Here is a 25,092-nt window from a genome sequence, read left to right as displayed (position 1 = left end):
CCTAAAGGACCTCCTGCATTCCAGACACAATCTTTCTTAACTCCATTGTGGAGAAGCAATCCAATGGTAAGCAATCCAGATTCCTCGTGTTAATCTGGATCCATTACCCCTCCTAACACAGTTATTCCTTTCTTAGCCTATTGGTTAAAGGTCATTAGAAGCCCAAAGTGACCAGGGGGAAGTCTAAGCTTCCTGTTCAATGGCATATTTGTACTGTCTCCTGGCAGGCCTGCTTCCCCCTCTAGAACCAAAACTTCTAGGCTAGTAGAACTTAGGGCCACAGAAATAGGAAGCAAAATTTTTCCTAGTGAGTCACTAGGGGTGATAGTGAGCAGAACTATTCCCTTTTCTAACTCTTAATTCCTAGACCCAGGGATCCTGGCTATGGGAGAAACTGTATCATATATTGGATGCTGATTTAAAGCATACACCACCTTCTGGAGAACCCTGTCCCAGCCCTCCATACTACTGTCTCCTAATTGGCTCTGTAACTGTGTCTTCAAAAGGCCATTCCATAGAAAGTATTAGGCCAGCTGCTTCAGGATGGTAGGAACATGGTAAGACCAGTGGATTCCAGGATTGTGGACCCACTGTCTCATTTTGCTAGAAGTGAGTTCCTTGGTCAGAAACAATACTGTGTGGAACACCATGATGGTGGATAAGGCATTCTGCAAATCCATGGACAGTAGTTTTCACAGAACCAATATGTGTAGGAAAAGCAAATATATAACCAGATTAAGTATCTACTCCAGTGTTGGGGAGTTCCTGCAGATTTCTGCAGCTGGTTGATTCTGGAGTGTTAGGACCTAGCTTTAATTTGCATTTTGTGATTGCTATCTTTTGTCTCAGGTATCTTCTATTTGAAGTCTTCTGATCTGAGTGTTTCCTAGGGGTTCAAAGTCTATGCAAAACTTGGTTGGGGGCAAAACAGGATGTCTTTTAACTGAGAATTTGCATTTAGTATTGTCCCTTTGTGGGGCATAGATAAGAGGTTTAGAATATGGAATTGACTTGCTAAAGATGTAAATTATATAACAATAAAAGGGCCCTTTGCTAATCTACAGTGAGTCAGTCTACAAGAGACCAATCTCCCTGCAGCTGGAAAGGCTAAAAATTTCATCCTTAGACTGCCTGTGTGCCTACTTTCCATGGACTTGTGTGAACCCCCACTCAATATGTAACATTAGGCATGTCAACTCCAGCTTGAAGAAGAAAAGTGGATCCAGACACATTAAGGACTGGAGGAAATTTGCTCTCAGGGTAAGAAGACTCCAGAATTAGCAGGGTCTTGGTAAATTTAAATTCCCCATCTCAGGAGCAACAAAATGTACAGTTGCTAAAACACTTGTTAAAAGAAAAAGCGGTAACTGTGCAATTTTTACAAGCATTAAAGATAAAAATAGAATGGCCCCTGAGACAAGGAATAAATGATGAAAAAGGCCCATCTTAATAGAGAAAAGAGAAAGAAAGGAAGGAAAAAGGGAAGTCTTCCGAATAGAGAAGAGGGAAGAAAAGGAAATTTTCCAATGGAAAAGGGAGAAATGCTTAATCAAGAAAAAGGATTTTCCCAGTAAAAATGGGGAATATATTGAATCAAGACCTAAAAATTAAAAGGTCCTGTAAATGAAAAATAAAGAAAAGAGCCTCTTCCAAGTAAAAATAGAGAAAGAAAAAGAGGCTCTTTCTGCTATTCAGGATAGCTGAAACTCAGAGCTCTCTCTGCCTGTCAGTTCTGTCACAGATCTGCCTGTCAGCACAGAGCCACATCTGAATTACAAAGAGAAGCCTCACTGCAGCAGCCTGAGCAAGCACAGCAGGCCCAGAGCTTAAAATTTTCTTGTTTGTTTGCTTCACTTGGGTTTAAAATGTTCTTGTGGGCTGGAGAGATGGCTCAGAGTAAGAGCACCCACTGTTCTTCCAGAGGTCCTGAGTTCAATTCCCAGCAACCACATGGTGGCTTACAACCATCTGTAATGAGATCTGCTGCCCTCTTCTGTATACATAATAAATATATCTTTAAAAAATAAATAAAAAAAATTAAAATGTTCTTGCTTTTTCCCTCAGAGCAAAAATAACTCAATATCAAAGACCCTTTGTAGGAAATGGTTTTTATTTTTTTCCCTAGTAGTGGGAATAACTCATTATCAATGGTCCCTTCATGGGAGAAATAAAAAATTTTAAACAAGCCAAACTTCTAATAAAAAAAACAGTTGTGGAGGTCAGGTGGTAGTGGTGCTTGTCTTCAATCCCAGCACTCAGGAGGCAGAGGCAGGCAGGCAGATCTCCGTGAGTTCAAGGCCAGCCTGGTCTACAGAGTGAGTTCCAGGATAGCCACGACTGTTTCACAGAGAAACCCTGTCTCAAAAAACAAAAACAAAACAACAAAAAACAAAAACAAAAAAACCTGTGGTCAAGGCATAAAGTCAATGCTGTTTGAATTTCCAGAGATATTAGTCATTCACTGTATAAAGATGTTCTCTTCTCTTGATTATATAATTGATGTTTAAATTTCATAGTAAATGAACTAAAAGAATAAAATTCATGATTTTAAACTATATATATATATATATATTATTTGTTCTTCTTGTTAGTATTCTGACCCGCCCCTTGGAAATCAGCCCCTTGGAGACCCACCCAGCATCCTGACATCAAGTTCCCTTTAAAAAAGAAAACTGCCCATCCCACCCCTACCCCTACCCCCAGATCATTCTCTCTCCATTCACACAAGATGCACACCCTGGACCACTTTGCTCCCCCCATCCCTCTTTCTTTCTGCCTCCCTCTTTCCCTATCTTTCTCTTCACCTCTCCATTATAATAAACTTATTTCCATGTGGATGCAGTGCCTGGGGTAAGAGTGACTGTCCACAAGCCTCAGCCCGCAGCTGTCTGCCCAGCATGTTTTCCCTCACACTTGGAAAACCCTGGCCTGGTCAATCGGGGCCTCCCGCATGCAGTGTCATAAGGTTGGCATTGGTTGACCTCGGCAGGCCCTCCCGTTGCTTTCTCCTGCCTGCCAGCAGTCTCAGGAACTCTGCCTGGATGACTGCTGGGGCTTTTCACCCACTGATAAGATTCCTCCCTTCCCTTCTGGGCATTTCCCACAACTGAGATTCGTTCATCTCTCCACCAAGGTCTTCCAAAGTATCTACATGTATCTTTCGGCTTTAAGCCCTCCGGCCCCCACCCCTATGCGATGGCATATAGAAATAGTATGTGCCCACTCATTCCATGGCCCATAGCCTTTGTTACAACGGTCCATTGACTATCTTGCACCGTTCATCTGTCCTTGCTGACCCTCTTGGATGCTAGAAGTCAGTCCACTGGACCTTGTACCTCACTGTGGAAAATGTGCCTACCCTCTCCTATTTCATCTCCTTCCTCATCACACGCTCCCCATGTTCCTCCAGTCTCTGCTAAGCAATTACATCATCACCTGTCACCAGATTCCTTTCTTTTGCCCACCAGGCAAAGTTTGTTCTCTTTGTCCCTTGCCAAATTCCTCTCCTTGTCTGTAATTTTATCTCTTAAATCTTTTCTCACTGTCACTTAACTCTGTTGCCAGGACCTCATCTGTCTGTTCCACCCACAGGACCTTGGTGCACAGCCCTGAGCCCCACCCTAGCAGCTGCCAATTGAAAGGGGTGGTGGACTAGCCACATAAATATCTGGTCACTTGGCTGTATTTCTGCCACTGTTGATAATGCTGCTCATACTGTTGGGTCAAGCTCGCACCATGCTGCACTGGGGGGGGGGGGGGGGTGCGACTGGGGGGTCCTCTCTCCCGCCTGCTACTCTGTTTCCATAGCATGTGTACCCTTTAAAAGTGCCCTTCATCCCTTGCCTCTGCAGCAGCCTAATCCCTTCACCATTGCTGTCTCATACTGTTCTGTCTCTGTTCCGTTTCTCACTCTTCTTCCTTGCCCTGCCAACACTGCCACCACCACTGCTCCGGCCACTGCTCAGTGCAAGGCACGCTGAGCCAAGCTCTTCCCTTCTCCAGCAGCCCATCTTTCCTCTGCTGCTGCCATGCTACCAGGGCTCAGGAGATGGCCACATAAACTTGTTTCTGACTGACTTTTTTCTTCTTTTTTTTTTTGAGCTGAGGATCGAACCCAGGGCCTTGCGCTTGCTAGGCAAGCGCTCTACCCAACCCATCTGACTGACTTTTAAATGCTTCAATTTATCTGTTCCTTAACTGTTCACTTTGTCTTAAAAAAATAAAAATAAAAAAAAAATGACCACCTGGTCAGTTACCATATTTGATAAGGGCCATCACGAAGTCAGGCAGATGCCATCTTTACTAAGGTCAAGACAGGCAGGTCATATGACCTCACTGCCATCTTTATTAAGGGCAGCAAAAATCCACTTCCTGTCAGTGGCTCAAGCACGCATGGGGCACTTGGTACTCTAGCCAATCTGACTCCAAGGCCACTTGTGTGGGCAGGGCCCAGAGAGGTATGTGCTCCCCTCCAGGGCATCAGTGAAACCACATGTAGGTGATATCATTATATTAAGATTTTAAATTTTCAGATTTTAACATTCATACAATTCTGAAACTATTTGGGTCACAAGCTCAGGATTTTAAATTTTCCTTGGTTACCTATCACCTGCTTTTTTACAGTTTGGATTTCAGTACTGACTGGTAATACTAATTTATCTAAAACTTTTATGTCCTTTTATGAACTAAAAATTCATATAAACTTCACAGGATCAAAAGAAACCATTGGATCTACTTCACAGAGGTCAAATGGCTCCAGACAAATGGGTTTCCTCACATGTCTGTTCTTGAGGATGGTATTTCTCTCTCTCCTGGTCTCCCTTTCCCAAGAGGTTCCAAATAAATTCATAAATTTTAACTCTTGTTTCTAGTCTGTGTCTGTTTCAGTGGGCTTCCTTCTGGATGACTGACACATTCAGGCATTGGCTACTAACTTCAACTCATTAGACGACATGGACACGCTAAAGGCTGATGCGGAACAGTCCAGCCAAACGTAATTATTTCCTTTCTCTACAGCTAGGCCAGATGACTACATACTTCTGAAAAATACTCCATTGCCTGGGTTCCTTCCTTACCTTTGACCAATCTTTTGGCCTTCCTAGGCTCTCTGACCATCTACATCCTGTTTCAGCTTGAAGCAGTTATGGAGAAAAATATGTTGTCCTTTGCTCCTTGTTCCCAAGATAGGCTAGAGGGCCGAGTTAACGGTGGAACTCCTGGTGTAGGGGACCAAATTGGCTACCAAATGCCCATTAATATACTAGGAAAATGGACCCAATATTGAAATAAGATAAGACACTTGACCTTCTTCATGCAGAACCAAAGAGCTACTATATGACCCTAAGAAATAATTATTTCTATATAAATCATTCAGGATTAAAATCTGGTTGTACTCAAAGATCAGAACTACAACTACAGGGCCTTAAAAATGGTAATAGAGCCAGGCGGCAATGGCACACGCCTTTAATCCCAGCACTCAGGAGACAGAGGCAGGTGGATCTCTGTGAGTTTGAGGCCAGCCTGGTCTGCAGAGCAAGATCCAGGACAGGCACCAAAACTACATAGAGAAACTCTGTCTCAAAAAAAAAAAAAAAAAAAAAAAAAAAGGTAATAGAATCATATATGACAGTCAATGGCTTAAAAAAATGTCTCTCCTTACTCAAGGTCTGTTCAGGCTTAAGAATGTAAGCCACCTTGTCCTTGCTAACTTCATTAAGCTGTGACCAACTGGGAAACCTGCATATTCAGATTTAATTTATATATATGCTCTCAAAGTTAATTTAAATACATCTAACAGATTTTGTTCCCCTAGTCCTCAAACACCTTTAGAGATCTGAGAATATGGCATTTAATATGAAAGTTCTTTATGATAGAGAGACATTTCAGCTCCTAGAAGCATCCTGTATCTTCTCCAAGAAGTTAGATGGCCACCGAAGAATTTCTACCTGGAAGCTTATGGCAAGGCTGGCCACACAATGAAAAACTGAGATCCTGTCCAGACTGTGAATAAGGGGAGATGGCTTGTCCTCTCTGCAAAGATAAGTAGGATGATCTCCTCAAATTTCTACTTCCCAGAAAAAAAAAAAAAAATCTGTCAGATCTTCTGGGCCTATCAGCTGAACAAGTGCTGCCTTTGGGGCTTCTGTTCCCCTCAATGACCATGGACAGACTTGGGATTGCTACCTAGGTAGCTGGGAAGCTGTCTTACTTCTTAAATTTATCCTTCTCAGATCTGATGATGTTTGATGACTAAGGTATCAGTTTAACAGCCCCAATCCCAAGATTACAAGCACCCTAATAGCTCATTAATAAATTTCCTGTTAAAAATACAGACAGGTATGCCTCATTCACAGACTTCATGGTATAGGTTTTGTACAGGATAGACTGGTTTCATATATAACTCCAGAGGTTCAAATTTTTAGTATTGGTAAATACAGTTTTGATAAACTGATAGAGCATTGACTACAAAGAGTCCTTAAATTTCTATGGATTTTTAACCCTTTTGCTATGATATAAATCTATTCCAGCTGTCTTACAGATACCTACAGGCTCCTGGGAAAAGTTCTGCCACTGTATCAAGAAACATGGACTGATCAAAACTAACAATCTCTAGAGACCATTTTTGACCCCACCTATTTTTCGAGCATATTTTACAGGTTCACTCCTCCTGCCTGACCTCCAGAGAAACAGCAGATGCCATGGCTTCTGTACTCCCGATTTGGCATGCCATTCCCCCAAGCTCCTGGAACATCACTGCTGCAACCTGCCTTCTCAGGTCCCTCAAGGAACAGACAGCTGAGATCTCCTGCCGCCATGTGTAACTCTGGGCTTCCCCCTCCCCATTTCACCCCTTGTTAGTGTGAAACAGTCTCAATTCAGTGCCCTTGTTCCTACACTTGTGATCCATAACTCACCTTTTTATAATAATCAAAATGTAAGAATGTTAGTATTCCGACCTGCCCCTTGAAATCCTGCTCCTTGGAGACCTGCCCAATATCCTGACGTGAAGTCCCCTTTAAAAAGAAAACTGCCCCTCCCCCCCACACTCTCTCTATTCCCAGGAGGTATGAATCCTTGCCCCCCCCCATCTTACTGCCTCCCTCTTTCCCTATCTTTCTCTTTATCTCTCTATTATAATAAATTCATTTCCACATGGATGCAGTGCCTGGGGTATGAGTGATTGTCCACACACCTCAGCCTGTGGCTGCATCTGCCCAGCATTATTTTTCCTCACACATGGGATTCCCTGGCCCAGCCAGACAGGGCCTCTCATGTGCAATATCATAACACTACTCTGTTTATCGTTACTAAAAATTTGGCTCTTCTCTTTATGTTGCTTTCTAGGAATTTTTGTTAAATTCTATAAAAAATGCATCACCTGAAACAGATTGGGTTATTAATGGTTACTAAGGTAAAAGCTCATAAAAAATGATCTCTTACTGATAAAGAGCTTACAAAAATTATTTTTCCTGGGCTGGAGAGATGGCTCAGAGGTTAAGAGCACCAACTGCTCTTCCAGAGGTCCTGAGTTCAATTCCTAGCAACCACATGGTGGCTCACACCATCTGTAATGAGATCTGGTGCCCTCTTCTGTATACATAATAAATAAATAAATCTTTTAAAAAAAATTTTCCACTAAATAAAATACAGGTAAATTGTTTGATCCACACTGTTAATAATTGACAAGTTACATTAACATGATACTTGGGATCTATAGAAACCGATCCTCTCTCTAAAAATTTTTATAAAAGTACTCCATAGTATTGCATAAAATTGCCTCCTAAGATCTATAGAGACTGTTAATTTTAATGCTTCCACAGATGGCTTATGTAAATAAATGCAGGTGGTAAACTTGCTCAATTGTTATTACTTCCAGATTTTTGTTTGTTTGTTTGTTTTTTATTTTTCGAGACAGGGTTTCTCTGTGTAGCTTTGTGCCTTTCCTGGAACTCACTCTGTAGCCCAGGCTGGCCTCGAACTCACAGAGATCCGCCTGCCTCTGCCTCCCAGTGCTGGGATTACAGGCGTGCACCACCACCGCCGGGCTACTTCCAGATTTTAAAGGTAAAGCAGCTCCAATATATAGGACAAGAGGTTTTGGAAATACTGGAAAGAAAATAGTTTGACAAACTGTTATTAATGATAAGAGGCCAAAGTTAAAATTACAAGTAAATGGCACTGAAATTTCATGCTTACTAGACATTAAAGCTGATATATCTGTAAATTTTCAAAATTCTTATAATCACAATTGGCCTTTACAAAAAGTCTCTACTCTATTTGTATGCACTGGAACCTCATCTCAGGTAAAACAGAGTACAGAGTGGATTAATTGTACAGGGCCTTAAGGACAAATAGAGATCTCACAAGTAAATGTATTTTAGTAATTGTACCTTCTAATCATTCCCCTGATGGACTCATTATGCAAAGGGAGGATAATATTGTGGAATGGATTTTTCTAGCTCACAAACAGAGTAAAAAGTTAAAAACCTATATAGAAAAGGTTTCTGAATTAATCATAAAGGGAATAAAAGACTTAATTGTCGCCGGGTGGTGGTGCCTCGTGCCTTTAATCCCAGCACTAGGGAAGCAGAGCCAGACAGATCTCTATGAGTTCGAGGCCAGCCTAGTCTACAAAGCGAGTTCCAGGAAAGGCACAAAGCTACACAGAGAAACCCTGTCTTGAAAAACAACAAAACAAAACGAGACTTAATTGTCAGGAATGTATCCAGCTGAAATTGTAGTACCCAATACTAATGCTGAAATTGTACAGTTATGGGTGGTTAATGATTATTGGAAAAGAGCTTGTAGTAATTAAGAGAAATTAACAACAAAAATCCAAAAAGTAAGCAACTTTTATAAAAAGAACTGAATGGGTTTTTTCCCACATAGTGAAAAGAGCACCTATTTCTAGAGCTCTTACATTTTATACTGATGCAAACAAATTAGGTTTGGCTGGTTATAAAGCAGGAAACATCAGTAAAGTAATTCAAAGTCCATATGATTCACTTAAAAAATCAGAGTTGTATGCTATTCTGGTATTATTAGACTTTAATGAGTCTCTTAATTACTGATTCTCAATATGCAGAAAGGGTTGTATTACATATAGATACTGCTGAACATATTCCTGATAATTCAGAACTGATTTTGATATTTATGCAACTACAACAAGCAATCCAAGACAGAAATTAGCCATTATACATCACTCATATTTGATCCCATATTGGGTTGCCTGGGTCATTAGCAAAAGGAAATGAAGAGATTGATCAATTACTGATAGAAAATTTGTAGGAAGCTTCAGAATTTCATAAGAAATAGTATGTTAATAATTGGGGCTTAAGGAAAAGATTTGCAATTACTTGGCAATAAGCTAAGGAAATTATAAAAAGACTGTCCTGCTTTGAATAATCAAGTTCCTTTACCTGCAGAAACTAATCTTAAAGGTACACAAAGAAATGAAATTTAGCAAATGGGTGTATTTCATTTAGCAGAATTTGGAAAATTAAAATATATTCATCATACCATGATACATACTCTAGATTTCAATGGGCATCTGCTTTAAGCTCTGAAAAGGCTTAATTAATTCTATAATTACATATTTATTAGAAACAATGGCTGTAATGTACATACTGATACAAATTAAAACTGGTATTGCCCTAGCTAATATTTCCAGTAAAATAAAACAATTTTTTTACACATTACAACATATAACACATTACAGGGATACCATATAATCCTACAGGACAAGCAATTGTTGAAAGATCTAATCACACTCTAAAGGAGATGCTTGTTAAATAGAAGGAGGCTATAAGGACCCCCAGGGATAGATTGGATAATGCTTTGCTAACTTTAAATTTTTTAAATGCTAATGAAACAGGGACAACAGCTACTGAAAAACACTGGATTGTGGAAAAACTGATAAATTGATGTTTAAACATCAAAATAAGAACCAAAAAAATGTGTTAAGATTGGGCTGAGGGTATGCTTATGTTTCCAAAGGAGATAAAAGGTTGTGGATCCCATCAACATTGATAAAAATTCGGTATGAGCAAGAGGAGTCTCTTGAATTCTTTGACTGCTGAGATGCCTCTGGGAAAGAAAAGATACTTAAGGCCTTTGGAGCAGACAGCTAATCCTCCCACCTGGGGACACTGCTGTAGGATATCTTTCTGTACACCATGAATATGTGTTACTATGATTGGTTGATAAATAAAGCTGTATTGGCCTATAGCAGGGCAGGATAAGGTTAGGCGGTACATTCGAACTGAGGATGAGATGAAGAGTGGAGTCAGGGGAGACGCCAGCCCACAGCCGAAGGAGTTACATGCCAGCAGACGGGTAATGGCATGGCCCACATGGCAATATATAGATTAATAGAAATGGGTTGAGTTAAGTTATAAGAGCTAGCTAGCAAGAAGCCTGACCCATAGGGCATATAATTTGCAATTAATATTAAGCCTCTGAGTGATTGTTTTATAAATGGCCAAAAGACTGCAGGGCTGGGTGCTGTGGATATCGCTCTGTGTAAATAAAGTTCTGATTGGCCAGTGGCCAGGCAGGAAGTATAGGCGGGACAAGAGAGAAGAGAATTCTGGGAAGTAGAAGGCTGGAGAGAGACACTGCCAGCCGCCGCCAGGAGAAGCAACATGTAAAGACACTGGTAAGCCACAAGCCATGTGGCAAAGTATAGACTAACAGAAATGGGTTAATTTAAGATAGAAGAAGTAGATAACAAGAAGCCAAGGTAGATAACAAGCAGCCTGCCACGGCCATACAGTTTGTAAGCAATATCAGTCTCTGTGTGCTTTCTTGGTTGGGTCTGAGCTACTGTGGGACTGGCGGGTAAGAGAGATTTGTCCTGACTGGGCCAGGCAGGAAAACTCAACTACAAATGGCGTCCAACGTGTTGGCAAGAATTTCCACCTAAAACCTGAGAAAAAAGATTCTAAAACGGAGCTAAAAACAACTTCCTAGTTGTCTCTCTCAAGTTAGCGGCAGCCTGCCAGTTTGAGCTACTGTGGCGGGTTCCTGGCTTGTGTGTCTGACCTGCAGTGTGGCGGGAATGAGGAGTCTACAAGCAGCACTTTACTCTGCTGCATGGTAGATTTAGCCTTTGCTAGTTTTTTTTTTTTTTTTTAAAAAAAAAAAAAAAAAAAAAGGGTTTCTGGACTATGCACTGCTTTGATAGAACTGCTTCTGATAGTTGATGGTACATACGGCTCCAGACCCAGAGCTGGCAGTAAACTGTACCACCGCCATGTTGGAAAGCTGAGGTGGGTGGAGCCAGCAGCCACAGTGGCGCTTCAGTCTTACAAAGATGGATATTACACAGAGAATCTGGTTTATGTTGTCTTTGGGATTTTTAACTGCAGAAAAAGATTTGATCATAAAAGCTGTTGAGTTAAACAAATATGTAAATTTTAAAGGTAACTTGACTTCAAAATTTGGATATAACGATATGTTGCTTTGGAAAAGAGTATCTGATTTTGTTTCCACAGAAAGCCAGAGGCTATGGATTTGTTCCAGATTAAGATACATCAGGTTTGATCAGCCAAGACCACCTGAAAGGTCTCCGATGACACCATGGCCCAGTTGATCCAACATCCAAAATGGTTTCAAGGCAACTGGCTCAGAGGTTCACCCTAATGGACTACTCCATAATCCTAAAATTTTCTTTGTGTCCTCATAAGATACAGTACCCCCCTCCAGCAGGAAGTAGTAAGAGAAACTACGCCCACATTCCCAAAATTATCAAGCTGGCTTTGGAGATGGAATTGGCTCACTCCTTCTCTAAACCCAGACATATTGCTAAAAAAAAAGGTTAAGAGATTCTTGTGTCCCAAATCAGAAGAGCCCTCTGGTGTGGAACAGAGAAAAACCAATATTTTTCTTTAAAGCAGTTTGATTATAAATGAGATCTCTTTCTAAAGAAGAAAAGGGGATATGATACAGATATAATAGGATGAAAGGGTAGATTAAGGAACTTACTTCTAAAGAGCAACAACTTGTTTAAAATGTTTTACATTGGTATAGATTTCAGTCTATTGATACAAACTTAAAGTTAATTTTGTTATACTGTGTGTATATTTCTAATCGTGTTTAAGGTATTATGTTTGTGTAGCTCATTTTAAATTGAAATGGATAATTAAAAATAGATTAATAATTAGTCATCTATGATAATCATACTCGTAGCCATGTTAGTTAAGTCTTCTAGATATACATAGACATATTTCAGATAGATAGGTAATCTTCAAATACATCAAAGACCTACAGAATATGACATTTAAAATACTTTTAAAATTTAGACTTTCTGGACAGTGAGACATGTCTGCTCCTGGCAGCACCAATTTACTTCAGAGAGGAGGATGGGCATTGAAGACACTTCATATGGAGTTTATCTTCACCTTGGCAAAAATAGCCATCTGGGCAAGAAACTGTTCTTGTATAGACTGCTTGATCGACTGGACGTGCAGGACCCATAGAAAGGTGACCACTAAACTTTGCTTGACAAAATGGTCCTTCAGGTTCCTGCTTTGCAGAGGAAACTGCCAGACATTCTACAGGACACTGAGAGAAGTGACCAAGAGACTCTAGCCCTGTGGGCTGAAGACAAATGCCCCAACTTTACAAAGGAACATTAGGTGACTGTCCAGGCTGCCAGCTGTCTCTGTCTACCCTGCAAGACTCCCAAAAGTTGCTTGCATCCTTCTCCCGGTTCTCAGGTAATATTATGTCCTTCTGAGGTCTTTGATGTGGTTGAAGACTAGATAGTTATAATTTCCTTACTTATGATAAAAGACAAGTTAGATATAAAAACCTTAGACTCACAAATATAAGATAGATAGGATATCTTCTTTAATATTGTAACTGTAATTCTTGCTTGATAATTGTTTTGTTATATGTAATTGTACTATGTAAAAGTTAAAACCTTCCTTAAAAAAAAAAAGAAAAAGGGAAGTGCTGTGGATATCGCTTTGTGTAAATAAAGTTCTGATTGGCCAGTGGCCAGGCAGGAAGTATAGGCGGGACAAGAGAGAAGAGAATTCTGGGAAGTAGAAGGCTGGAGAGAGACACTGCCAGCTGCCGCCAGGAGAAGCAACATGTAAAGACACTGGTAAGCCACAAGCCATGTGGCAAAGTATAGACTAACAGAAATGGGTAATTTAAGATAGAAGAAGTAGATAACAAGAAGCCAAGGTAGATAACAAGCAGCCTGCCACGGCCATACAGTTTGTAAGCAATATCAGTCTCTGTGTGCTTTCTTGGTTGGGTCTGAGCTACTGTGGGACTGGCGGGTAAGAGAGATTTGTCCTGACTGGGCCAGGCAGGAAAACTCAACTACAGCTGGGTGGGACCGGAGAAACTTACAGCTACAGGACAGCTTAAGAATTTGTGTGACGAAGGGGAGGCAATAATTGGAATGACTCAAAGACCTGTAAATGCTACAAATCTGTTCCTTGCCATGTTATCTGTGAAAACTGTACAGGTAACGGGAATTGATCATACTTACTGGGACTTTATTCCTAATCCTCCAATTAACGTAGCAGTAAGTTGGAGAGATACAGATATTCCTGTGGTGGTTAATGAATCTTCTTGGCTACTTGGTCCTTATGACAACCAAGGTCCTGCTCAGTCAATGGAGGAGGGTAAAGAGATTAAAAATTATACTGTGAGTGTACAAGGGATTCCTATTTGTATGGGGATTGGAATTCAATGTTTAGATATGACCTTTCTCTTTTTTTTTTTTAAATTTTTATTTATTTACTTTGTATACAACGAGTGTTTGGCCTGCAGGCCAGAAGAGGGCACCAGATCTCCTTGTAGATGATTATGAGCCACCATGTGGTTGCTGGGAATTGAACTTAGGACCTCTGGAAGAACAGTCAGTGCTCTTAACCAGAGCCATCTCTCCAGTCCTAGATATGATCTTTCAAGTGTGGCTATCTACAGTCAATACTACCCAAGATTATCATAATCATTTTTTATATTATTTTTATATGCTTCATGCATCTGGTTTCAAAGGACAGGAGATTAATGCTGCTAGTTTCATAAATCTACCATTCTGTAAGATGAGGGTTACCATCAAGGAATCTGACTGGGTACACTGGCAACAATGTAAGAATGAGAAACCTCAAGTGTTAATATCTCCTACAGAGATGTCATTTATTAGAGCCCTAATGGCTCCCCTCAAGGAAAATATTCTCGCTCAGAGTTAAGATGGAAGCAGTATAGTTTGAATTGAACTGTAGAAATTAGTTCTTCTGTTAATGATCCTATCCAATGGCATGGAGTTGGAATATCAGGTTCAATTCAGATTAACTTGTAGAAATTAGCAAGTGGCTTCCACCCTCTTTTTTTTTTCCTTCGAGACAGGGTTTCTCTGTGTAGCTTTGTGCCTTTCCTGGAACTCACTTGGTAGCCCAGGCTGGCCTCAAACTCACAGAGATCCGCCTGGCTTTGCCTCCCGAGTGCTGGGAGTAAAGGCATGCTCCACCACCACCTGGCAACCTTCCACCCTCTTAAACCATGGGAAGGAAAGTTAAACATTAAAGATGATAAGTATACTTGGTCTTTTAGACTAAATCAAAGCCATCCTTTTATGGCATGTGTACCATTGCCTTACTTGCTACTGAAGGGGCCCATACAATGGCACCCTAAGAATTATAGCATCACTTATGAATGCTATACTATTCATAGTTGTATTAATGCTAGTATGTCTTTAAACTTCTGAAAGTTTTTATGTTCTTAGAATAAGGCCAACAATCTGGATACCTGTGCAGTTGTCAAGGCCATGGCAAAACTCACTGTGATGATCTTGGTACAGAAGCTCACTGAAAGAATATTAAGAAGAGCCGGGCGGTGGTGGTGCACACCTTTAATCCCAGCACTTGAGAGGCAGAGCCAGGCAGATCTCTCTGAGTTTGAGGCCAGCCTGGGCTACCAAGTGAGTTCCAGGACAGGCACCAAAACTACACAGAGAAACCCTGTCTCAAAAAACAAACAAACAAAAAAGACTATTAAGAACATGTCAAATTGTTGGACTGATTACTGCAGTTGTTATGGGGAATTATTGAATTGACTGCTACTACTGCAACAGCCAGAGTGGTCCTTCATAAAGAAATTCAAACTGCTGAGTTCTTTAGAGACTGACATAAACATTCTACAGAACTTTGAACTGAACAAAAGAAAATAGTGAGCTAGTAATGAACTAGTTGATTTGAGACAAGCTGTTATATTGTTAAGAGATCAGTTAGAAATATTGAAGTATAAGACCTAGCTAGCAAGAGGCCTGACATAAGCCATACAGTGTGTAAATACAAAGAAATACTGAAGGAGCAGATAAAATTAAAATGTGATTGGAATGTTACATCCTATTGTATTACTCCTTTAAAGTTCAATAATAGCAAGTATGATTGGGAAAAGGTTAAGATGCATTTGAAGGGTCACCCTAATTCTTCTCAAATGATTTATGATTTACAGTAAAAAATTTATGAAACTTTCACAAAAAAGTTACCTGATATGGAAAGCCATACAGATACTACAACCTCATTCAACCCTGTAAAATCACTTGAATAGATTTCTTGTTTAGGTAAGTGTTACTTTTGTGTTAGGAATAGTAACCTTAGTAACCTTATCAGCTTTAAAATGCTTTAAGATTGATAAACAAAAGAGAAAAGGCTGTATATGCTGTAAACCTACATAATATCAATATAATTAATTGTTGCATAGAAGAAAAGGGGATATGTTGGGGGAAATCCTGAAGATTTCTGCAGCTGGTTTGATTCTGGAGTGTTACCACCTAGCTTTAATCTGCCTTCTGTGATTGCTACCTTTTGTCTCTGATACTTTCTGTTTGAAGTCTTTTATTTTTCTTCTTCTTTTTGTCTGAGCTGAGGGCTGAACCCAGGGCCTTGTGCTTGCTAGGCAAGTGCTCTACCACTGAGCTAAATCCCCAACCCCTCTGTTTGAAGTCTTTATCTGAGTGTTTCCTAGGGGTTCAGAGCCTATGCAAAACTTGGCTGAGAGTGGACCCGGCAAACCAGGACGTCTTTTAACTGAGAATTTGCATTTGGCATTGTCCCTTTGGGGGGCTTAGATAAAGGTTTTGGTATATGGAACTGACTTGCTAAAGGTGTGAATTTTATAACAATAAAAGGTCCTTTTGCTAAGCTACAGTGAGTCAGTCCACCAGAGACTGATCCATCTGCAGCTGGAAAGGCTAAAAATTTCATCCTTAGAGTGCCTTTGTGCCTTCCTTCCATGGACCCATGTGAACCCCCACCACATATACAACACTCCAGTAAAAACAAATCATCCTTTCCATAGAGAAAGTATCCAATGTAGTCAACCTGCCACCAGGCTGGTCACCCTGGGAAATGGTGTCATATCTCTGACAGATCTGGCACTGAGCAACAGCTGTAGCCATTGTCAAGCCCATGCATAACATCCATTCTGCAACTAAGACCACTCTGTTCTTAGGCAATGAGAGGGATGGCTGAACTCTTTCTCTGCTTAAGTCATCTTTGGATGAGCATTTACATGAGACACATGTATCTTCATATCCTTTACCCATCTCAAGAGATCCATATTTTTTTTTCCCCAAATGTCTTTCTCACCAATTTTCCAATCATGCTACAAAATCCAAGTCTCTGACCATCCAGTCAATCCATTGGCTACAGTCCATAAATTACACATATGGCCATATCTCCTTTCAAACAAAATGTATGACCATGGATACTGCCCAAAGTTCTGCCCACTGGGAAGATTTCCCTTTACCACTATCTTTCAGGGGTGTCTCAGAAACAGCTTTTGGTGATGCCTGTATAACATGCAGAGCCATTTAGTAAACCAGGTCTTAGTCAACTGATCATAGAGCATATCACATGAGACTAAAGGTGCATGTTTGGGAGCAGATGGCATTGTGATGGAAATAGAAACCACAGGCATTTGGACAACTTCTTCATTAACATGCTTGTGCCTTCAGGACTTCCACTTGATAATGGATTGTGAATGGATGGTGGTGATGGACACTCAGGAGGCAGAGGCAGGAGGATTTCTGAGTTCCAGGTCAGCCTGGAATTTTAGGACAGCCAGAGCTACACAGAGAAACCCTTAAAGAGAAAAAAAGAAGATAATGGATTGATGTTGTGTATATCCTACTTTATAGATTGGTGGGCCAGATAACACCCAATTATATAGGGCAGCTTTTGCATATACTTTCCCTCCATCCAAGCTCTCTCTAAATTGCAGCTGGAGATTTTGTATGTTTTCTCTTTTTGTTTTTCATTTCTGTTCTGTATTGTTGGGTTTTGTTGTTGTTTGCTCTTTTGGAGACAAGGTCTTTTTTTTAAAATTTATTTATTTATATGTGCATTGGTGTTTTTTCCTGAATTTATGTCTGTGTGAGGGTGCTAGGTGTCCCAGAACTAAAGTTACACACAGTTGTGAGCTGCCATGTGGGTGCTGGGAATTGAACCCAGGTCCTCTGGAAGAACAGCCAGTGCTCTTAACCGCTGAGCCATCTCTCCAGCCCCCAAGAGACAGTATGAAGTAAAAGTCTGCCTCAGACCATGCTCCTTCTGCCACTACCCACTGCATGCAGGAGGTACAGTGATGAGCCACATCTAACCAGAGCAATCTTAAAACCACAATGAAAATAGTACTAAAATATTCCCAGAGCTCAGGACAAGCTTTTCCACATGTCCCTGGGCCTTAGTTTCCTTTCTGTGAGACAAGTGACTATCCACACAGCTACACAAAACGCCACTTCCTTTTACTAGATTTCCTTAGAAAACTACTTTTTTCCTGTGGAAGCTGAATTTAGTCAAAATGTCATACTTAAGAACTTCCCTGTCCACACTACAAAAATCCAAAGAAAAACCATTTTCAGCAAATGCTTAGGTTTAGAAAAGTATTTTTAGACCCCTTTCAAGCTCCACATAAGCACTTTGGAATGTGGAGGAAAGATGACCCAGAGTTATCACAGAAATGCTGTGCTATTGAGGCTGAACACCATTCAGTATAACATTTATGTACATGTGATCATTACTCTTCACTTATCCATTTCTACACAAAATTACTGAAAGGGACCATTCTAATTGCAAAACTATCCAAATAAGAACTCAACTTGTTTTAAAAAAAATTTTTAAAAAGAACAAAACAAAATTAAAAACGAAAGTTCAAAGGCTGGGTGGTGCTGGCTGAAACCTTTTGGTGGATCTCTGAGTTCCAGAACAGCCTGGTCTACAAAGTAAGTTCCAGGACAGCCAGGACTGTTACACAGAGAAACCTTGTCTCAAAGGGAAAAAAAATTCAACTCGTATAAAATAAAAATAAAAAAAATAAAACGAACTTTTTGTCATCTTCTATCTTGAGGTTACCAATAGATAATGAGCACACAAGCCAGGTATAGCACATGACACATGCTTACCATCCTAGAACTTCACAAGTAGGGCCAGAAGGATCAAAGCTTCAAGGCTAACTTTAGCTTACAAAGTAAATTTGGTGCCCATCTGGGCTATATAAGAACCTGTCTCAGCAAACCCAAACACCCATAATATAGGCAAGGCCAAGCGAGCATAGAACACTTACCTAGCGCATTCGTGGAAAACATTTTTAGGGAAGGAATTCCGCTTTAGATTCCATTTACAGTCTTTCACAACAGCTGAAGGTATCTGTGGTAAGGAGACTTCTGACTTCTAAATGTTGCACAAACCAAATACATAACAATTAGTTTTGTCATAGTTTACCAATCATACAAAGAACGTCATGCCTACTATAAATTTTTAAGTATAGGAAAGAAGTCAAAGTACCACCCCAGTCCCCCCTCCAGCATTCAGCCTGCTTTCTGCTTTCTAGATCTGTTCTTAGAAACTCAAAACACACATAGAACAAAAAATAGGCTCTCAGAGAAGAATGTACACACCCACATCTACTGCCATGTCTCTCTTGCTAGCAGAGCTGGGAATGTGATTGATAGGTAGAGTATTTGTCTAGCATGTAGCAGGCCCTGAATTTAGTCCCTAGCACTGCATAAGCCTAGCATGAAAAACAGTCCATGTCCATGAATGGATGGCTGGACAGACATAAGAAGGAGAAAATAATTTAGTTTTATGTATGTGGGTGTTTTATTTGCATGTTTGGGCACCATATGTGTAGTGGCAACAGAAATCAGAAGAGGGGATCAGATCCCCTGAAACTGGAGTTATGACCATTGTGAGCCATCACATGGACACTGAGAGTTGAACCCAGGTCCTCTGGAAGACAGCCAGTGCTCTTAACCACTGAGCCAACTCTCCAGCCTGAGAAAAGACTTTAAAAAGGATATTTTGGGGCTAAGGACATAGCCCAGTGGTATAATACTTACTTGCCTTGAGTTCAATCTCTAGCTCTGCACAGTTAATTAATTTTAAAACATTAAGACAAGTAATTTTGACTCATTCTACAACATGAATGATCATTAAGGATATTACACTGAATAAAATAAGCCAGTCTCAAAAGAATTAATTTCACTTATGGATATATATGTGGGAAGTAAAACTGAAAATGGTAGAAAGTAGAAGGATGATGGCTATGTGTGGGAGACAAAGGAAATCAGACTGCTATGTCAGTGTTTTCTTTTTGCAAGATAAAAAGGTTCTCTACATAATAGTGTAAATGTACTTAACATTACTGAACTATATACACTTAGAAACAGATACTACACACTCTGGTCACAGGACACAAAGAAACTAATTAGTACTGGCCTGGAAGCTTCCACAGTACCAGAAGGTGCCATGTAAGCTTCTCAGGAAGAAAGTCATCCACAGTCTTAGCCAGCTGTAAACTCTATGAGCTACAATAATGGACAGCATATTGAAGTATATTCATGGACATAATATGTTATGGGGATAACAAATCATTTTCCAGTTGGATTTAAGGCCAGTTCCATGGGAGGAAACTCATGCCTGTAAATCTGGACCAAAACTCATGATCCAGGAGTTCATAGTCTTCTGGGGTGAACATATTATTATTTTGCTAAGAGGACATAGAATCAAATTGCCCTCTAAATTTGTATCTCTATACCCAGTCCACACCAGAGAACTTTCTCTGTGCAGTGGTAGGTGGTTAAACAGAAAATCACAACTGGTCAAAATGTAAAGAAAAGTGTCTAAGGAATCCTCAGCCACAATAGGACATCCTGCTCTTTACCTCCATAACTCAGGGACTCTTGGAAGAGGGGACAGAAAGATTACAAGAGCTACAAGTTGGGAAGGACTGAATCAAAATGGTATCCTCTGGACATGACACTACATTTTTGAACTCACATTAGCTGTGGTTGCCTGCACAAAACCTTCACAGAACCAAGTCAGTCATCAATCTAGCACGGAGGGGGAAAGGTTCATAAGCCCCACCCCTAGATAAGGCACTACTGACAGTTGATGGCTTCCAAGGGAAGAGGTCTCAGTTTTCATTAAGGGTGTGGTCCCTGATAAGTCAATGATGCTCCAGTGCATAGTCCACTGCCCTTGAGTTTATGGGTGGTCCTAAACAGACTCAGTGGATTATTTTTAAGAGAAGACATGAAGTTAGGAGGAGGTAGGGTGTGAGGGTGGACCTGGAAGGAATTAGAGGGGAAAATGGGGAGAGGATATTTATCAAAATACATTGTATGCACAAAAGAAATTCTCAAATAATTAATGAAAATATTATATTAAGAAGAAATAGTTGTTGGGTGTCGTAGTGTATGTCTTTAATCCCAGGAGTCAGAGGCAGGAGGATCTCTGAGAGTTCAAGGGCAGCCTAGTTTACATAGTGACTTCTAGGACTACCAAGGCTATATGCAAAGACTTTGTCTCAAAAATCAAAATAAAGAAATGGTTCATGTAAATTTCATATTATATTTTCTAATTACAGTTAAGAATTTTAAATCAGGATTGGGGATTTTAGCTCAGTAGTAGAGCGCTTGCCTAGCAAGCGCAAGGCCCTGGGTTCGATCCTCAGCTCAAAAAAAAAAAAAAGAATTTTAAATCACACAGATATCTCTTCAGAAACACAATTATTCATCCTCATACAAACAGGAAAATATATATGTGTATGTGTATAGCCTTTGTAAGCAGGCACTGACTAAACATTCTATTTGCCTATTTTCCTATTACAAGCACCATTACCACCAACACCTCTAGCCATTGGGTTCCCATAGAATGGGTTCTTAAAAACAGAATTACCAGCCTGGGCAGCGGTGGTGCACACTTTTGATCCCAGCACTCAGGAGGCAGAAGCAAGTGGATCTCTGAGTTTGAAGCCTGCCTGGTCTACAGAGGGAGCTGCCAGGGCTGCTCAGAGAAATCCTGTCTCAAAAAAACAAACAGCTTTTTTTCTCTTTCTGCTCTCTTCCGTCTGTGCGGTCTCTCTGTCTCTCTCTCTGTCTCTCTGTCTCTCTCTGTCTCTCTCTCTCTTTCCCTCCCCTCTCTCCCTCCTTCTCCCCCTCTCTCCCCCAATAAAGCTCTAGAAAGGTAAAAAAAAAAAAAATAGAATTGCTAGATCAAAGAATAACACAATAAAAAACTTGAACATTTTATTTTTTATTTACTGTGTTTGGGTGCTTTGCATGCATATATGTGTGTGCACCGTGTGTGTGTGCAGTGCTCTCAGAGGCTAGAAGAGAGTGTCCAATGGTCTGGAACTGGACTAAGATCCTGTTGTAAGCTGCCACATGTGTGCTGGGAACAAAATCAGGGTCCCATCTCTGGCAGAGCAGCCACTGCTCTCAACTTTAAGCCATCTCTTCAGCCGCAAATACACACATTTTTTTTTTTCCAGAGCTGAGGATTGAACCCAGGGCCTTGTACTTGCTAGGCAAGTGCTCTACCACTGAGCTAAATCCCCAACCTCAAATACACACATTTTAAATACTGATATTCAACATGAAACTCCCCTCTACAACGGGTCTATAACTTTACATTCTCACTGACAGTGTCCCTAGGTCCCAGTTTCCTACTTTTAAAAAACTTTATTTAGGAGATTCTGGAAAAAGGAAACACCTGAGAAAATCATTGTCTAGATTAATTTATGATATTTAGTTATTTAAATTTATATTTTATAAAGTCCATAAATGAATTCCAGACAGACTTCTGACTATGTGGAATCCAGCAATTATCAAAATTTCCTGTTTTCTATAAATCAAAGCAGCTAATTCATCAAAGAAGTTGAAATATTGATCAAAATATATAACTAAGTGAAACTAACAATACTATTGTAACCCATAATGGTTGATAGCTGCAATCCATAATGGTTTAAGTTATCTAATAGATTTAAGGCACTTTAATATCTCATTTAATCTCAGAATGACCATGATGGGTGAGAAAATGGGTTCAAGAAGTTATAAAACTTCCAGGTGTGCCACAGTAAGTGGTGCAACACTTGTAAGATTCTCAAACTCAGTTTCTTCCCATGCAGCAGGGCACAAGAAAACAATGAGTTCACTTCTTTCACTATTTATTTAAAGAAGCATGCTTGCTCCTTTATTTAATAAATACCCATTATACTAGGCACTGGTAATAATAGAAAACAATATTTGCTTAGTTGACAAATCCAGGATTTAAAGAATCTGATGTCCCCTATGTAGGATGTGTGTGTGTGTGTGTGTGTGTGTGTGTGTGTGTGTGTGTGTAGTTGTTTTGCCTGCATAAATGTCTGTGCACCACATATTTACCTGGTGTCCACACAGACAAGAAAAGGGTTTTGGATCCCCTGGAGACAAGTTACAGGTAGCTGTGAGAAACTACGTGGGTACTTAGAATAGAATCTAGAGCAGCCAGTTCTCCTAAACTAAGAGCCATCTCTCTAGTCCCTTATATTTTATTTTGAGACAGGGTCTTTCTATGAAGACCAGGCTGACCTGGAAATCACAGAGATCTGCCTGCCTCTGCCTTCTAAATACTGGGATCAAAGGCACATGCCATCACAGTTTTCTAAAATGACATAACAGATTGATTCTGTTAATACTATTTAACCATTAACTCTAAGTAGAAATTCTATTTTCAATATTACCAAAATTTTTATTAATTCTTACAGAAAGGAAAAGCCATGTTTCTAAACATTTGTGGGAAGAGAAGAAATGTCAACTAATGTCCAGTCACTAAGAGATAATATTACTGGCCTGGTACTAAACAAGACAAAGGATTATTTTTAAGAACAGGTAGTATCAGTACAAATTTAGCAGATGACTCAGTGCCTTAATAATTTAACACTTTAAGCATAGTATCTAACAGGAAAATCCACTCCTGTAGATGGAAAGGAAGGTAGATTTTGCAAAAGTATACCTATTCTTCCATGCTAAAATATGTATTTACTTTGTTGTTTGTTTGTTTGTTTTAAAGCAGAGCTGAAAAGATAACTCAGCAGTTAAGAGCACTGGCTGTTCTTCCAGACCTGGGTTCAATTGTCAGCACCCACACTGTGACTGACAACCATCCATAACTCTAGTTCCAGGGAATCTGACCCCCTCTTCTGGCCTCCACAGTCACCATGAACACAGGTAGTATACAGATATACATGCAGACAAAACACTCATTCATACAAAATACATCTTTAGGGCTGGAGAGATGGATCAGCAGTAAAAAGCACTGTCTGCTTTTGTAGAGAGGACCCAGGTTTGATTCTCAGAACTCACATGATGACTCACCATCAACTGTAACTACTGTCCCAATGGGTCCAACACTCTCTTCTGAATTCGTGCACCATACAGGCAAAACACACAAATACATCAAATAAATGTGATTTTTTTTTAAATTTCAGGGTTTTTACCACTGAGTTATAAAAGTTCCTTACAGTTGACTATTAAAATATCTAATAATGAAAGCTGTATACTTTTGGCTATTTTGTTTTAGTCTGCATCCATGTGGAGTTTACTTTTTGCTTGTGGTATGAGGCGAGAGTACCACTTCATTTTTTTATATGTAGATTTCTACTTATTCTAGAATTATTTGTTGAAAAGACTATGCCTTCTCTTTCTGGGTGGTCTTGGTGGACTTACAGTAAGTTGATTGACTGTAAGCATATTGGTTTACTTCTGATTCTCTCATTCTATGCCACTGACCTATATATCTATCCTTAAAGTACCACATTGTCTTGATTATTGTAACTTTGTAGCTTAGAAGTGTGAATTCTTCAATTATGTTTTTTTCCTCCCAGGAATACCACAACTACTTGGGTATCTTTAAATATGCATATGCATTCTAAACTCAGTTTGCTGATTTCCACAAAAGAAACAGATAAATTTGATGGGAAATAGATTAAAAACACATATCAATTTGCTGAGTATGGCCATGTTAGCAATACTGTCTTTTGATCCATGAACATTTGATGTTTTGTCATTTATTTAAATGTTCTTTAATTTTTTTAGTGTTTCATTGCTGAATATACAAATGTTGTATTTATTCTGCTGTATCGAAGCATTTTATTCATTTTGATGAAAATATAAATGGAATTATTTTCTTAATTTATTATTCTTATTTGCTAGTGTATAACATTACAACAAAATTTTATATAACAATCTAGTACCTACCAGCCTTGCCAATCTCATTTATTAGCTCTGGTAATGTTTCTTATTTATGTATATGTCGATTCCTTAGAATTTTCTATATATAAGATGACATCATTTCGCTGGCAGTGATGGCACATGTGGGAGGTAGAGGCAGGTGGATCTCTGAGTTATGAGTTCAAAGCCAGCCTGGTCTATAGAGCAAGTTCCAGGACAGCCAGGGAAACTCAGTCTTGAAAAACAAAAACAAAGCCGGGCAATGGTGGCGCACACCTTTAATCCCAGCACTCAGGAGGCAGAGCCAGGTGAATCTCTGTGAGTTCAAGGCAAGCCTGGGCTACAGAGTGAGTTCCAGGAAAGGTGCAAAGCTACACAGAGAAACCCTGTCTCAAAAAACAAAAACAAAAACAAACAAAACAAAAAAACATATCATCTCAAATAAAATTCCAATTTGAATACTCCCACTTCTTTTTTAAATTTATTTTTAAGTTGTATGTGTATAAGTGATTTGCCAGTGTACATGTCTGTGTACTACTTGTGTTCCTGGTGTCCTTGGAGACCAGAAGAGGACA

The 25,092-nt window shown here is 39.8% G+C and overlaps 1 protein-coding gene across 5 annotated transcripts in view; it reads right to left on the bottom strand.

Moving 5' to 3' along the window:
• Grk4 (G protein-coupled receptor kinase 4) overlaps positions 1–25,092 on the bottom strand; it is a 107,857-nt gene that overhangs the window by 52,802 nt on the left and 29,963 nt on the right. For all 5 annotated transcript variants that reach the window (XM_036201267.1, XM_036201268.1, XM_036201265.1 and 2 more), the window contains exon 5: positions 18,589–18,695. In XM_036201267.1, the coding sequence (XP_036057160.1) occupies positions 18,589–18,695 (107 nt within the window). The remainder of the gene's footprint in view (positions 1–18,588; positions 18,696–25,092) is intronic.

This window comes from Onychomys torridus, chromosome 10, assembly GCF_903995425.1.
Source record: "Onychomys torridus chromosome 10, mOncTor1.1, whole genome shotgun sequence".
Classification (NCBI taxonomy): Eukaryota; Metazoa; Chordata; class Mammalia; order Rodentia; family Cricetidae; genus Onychomys; species Onychomys torridus.
Note: the sequence above shows the minus strand (reverse complement) of the source record. Positions and strands in the feature narration are given on the sequence as shown.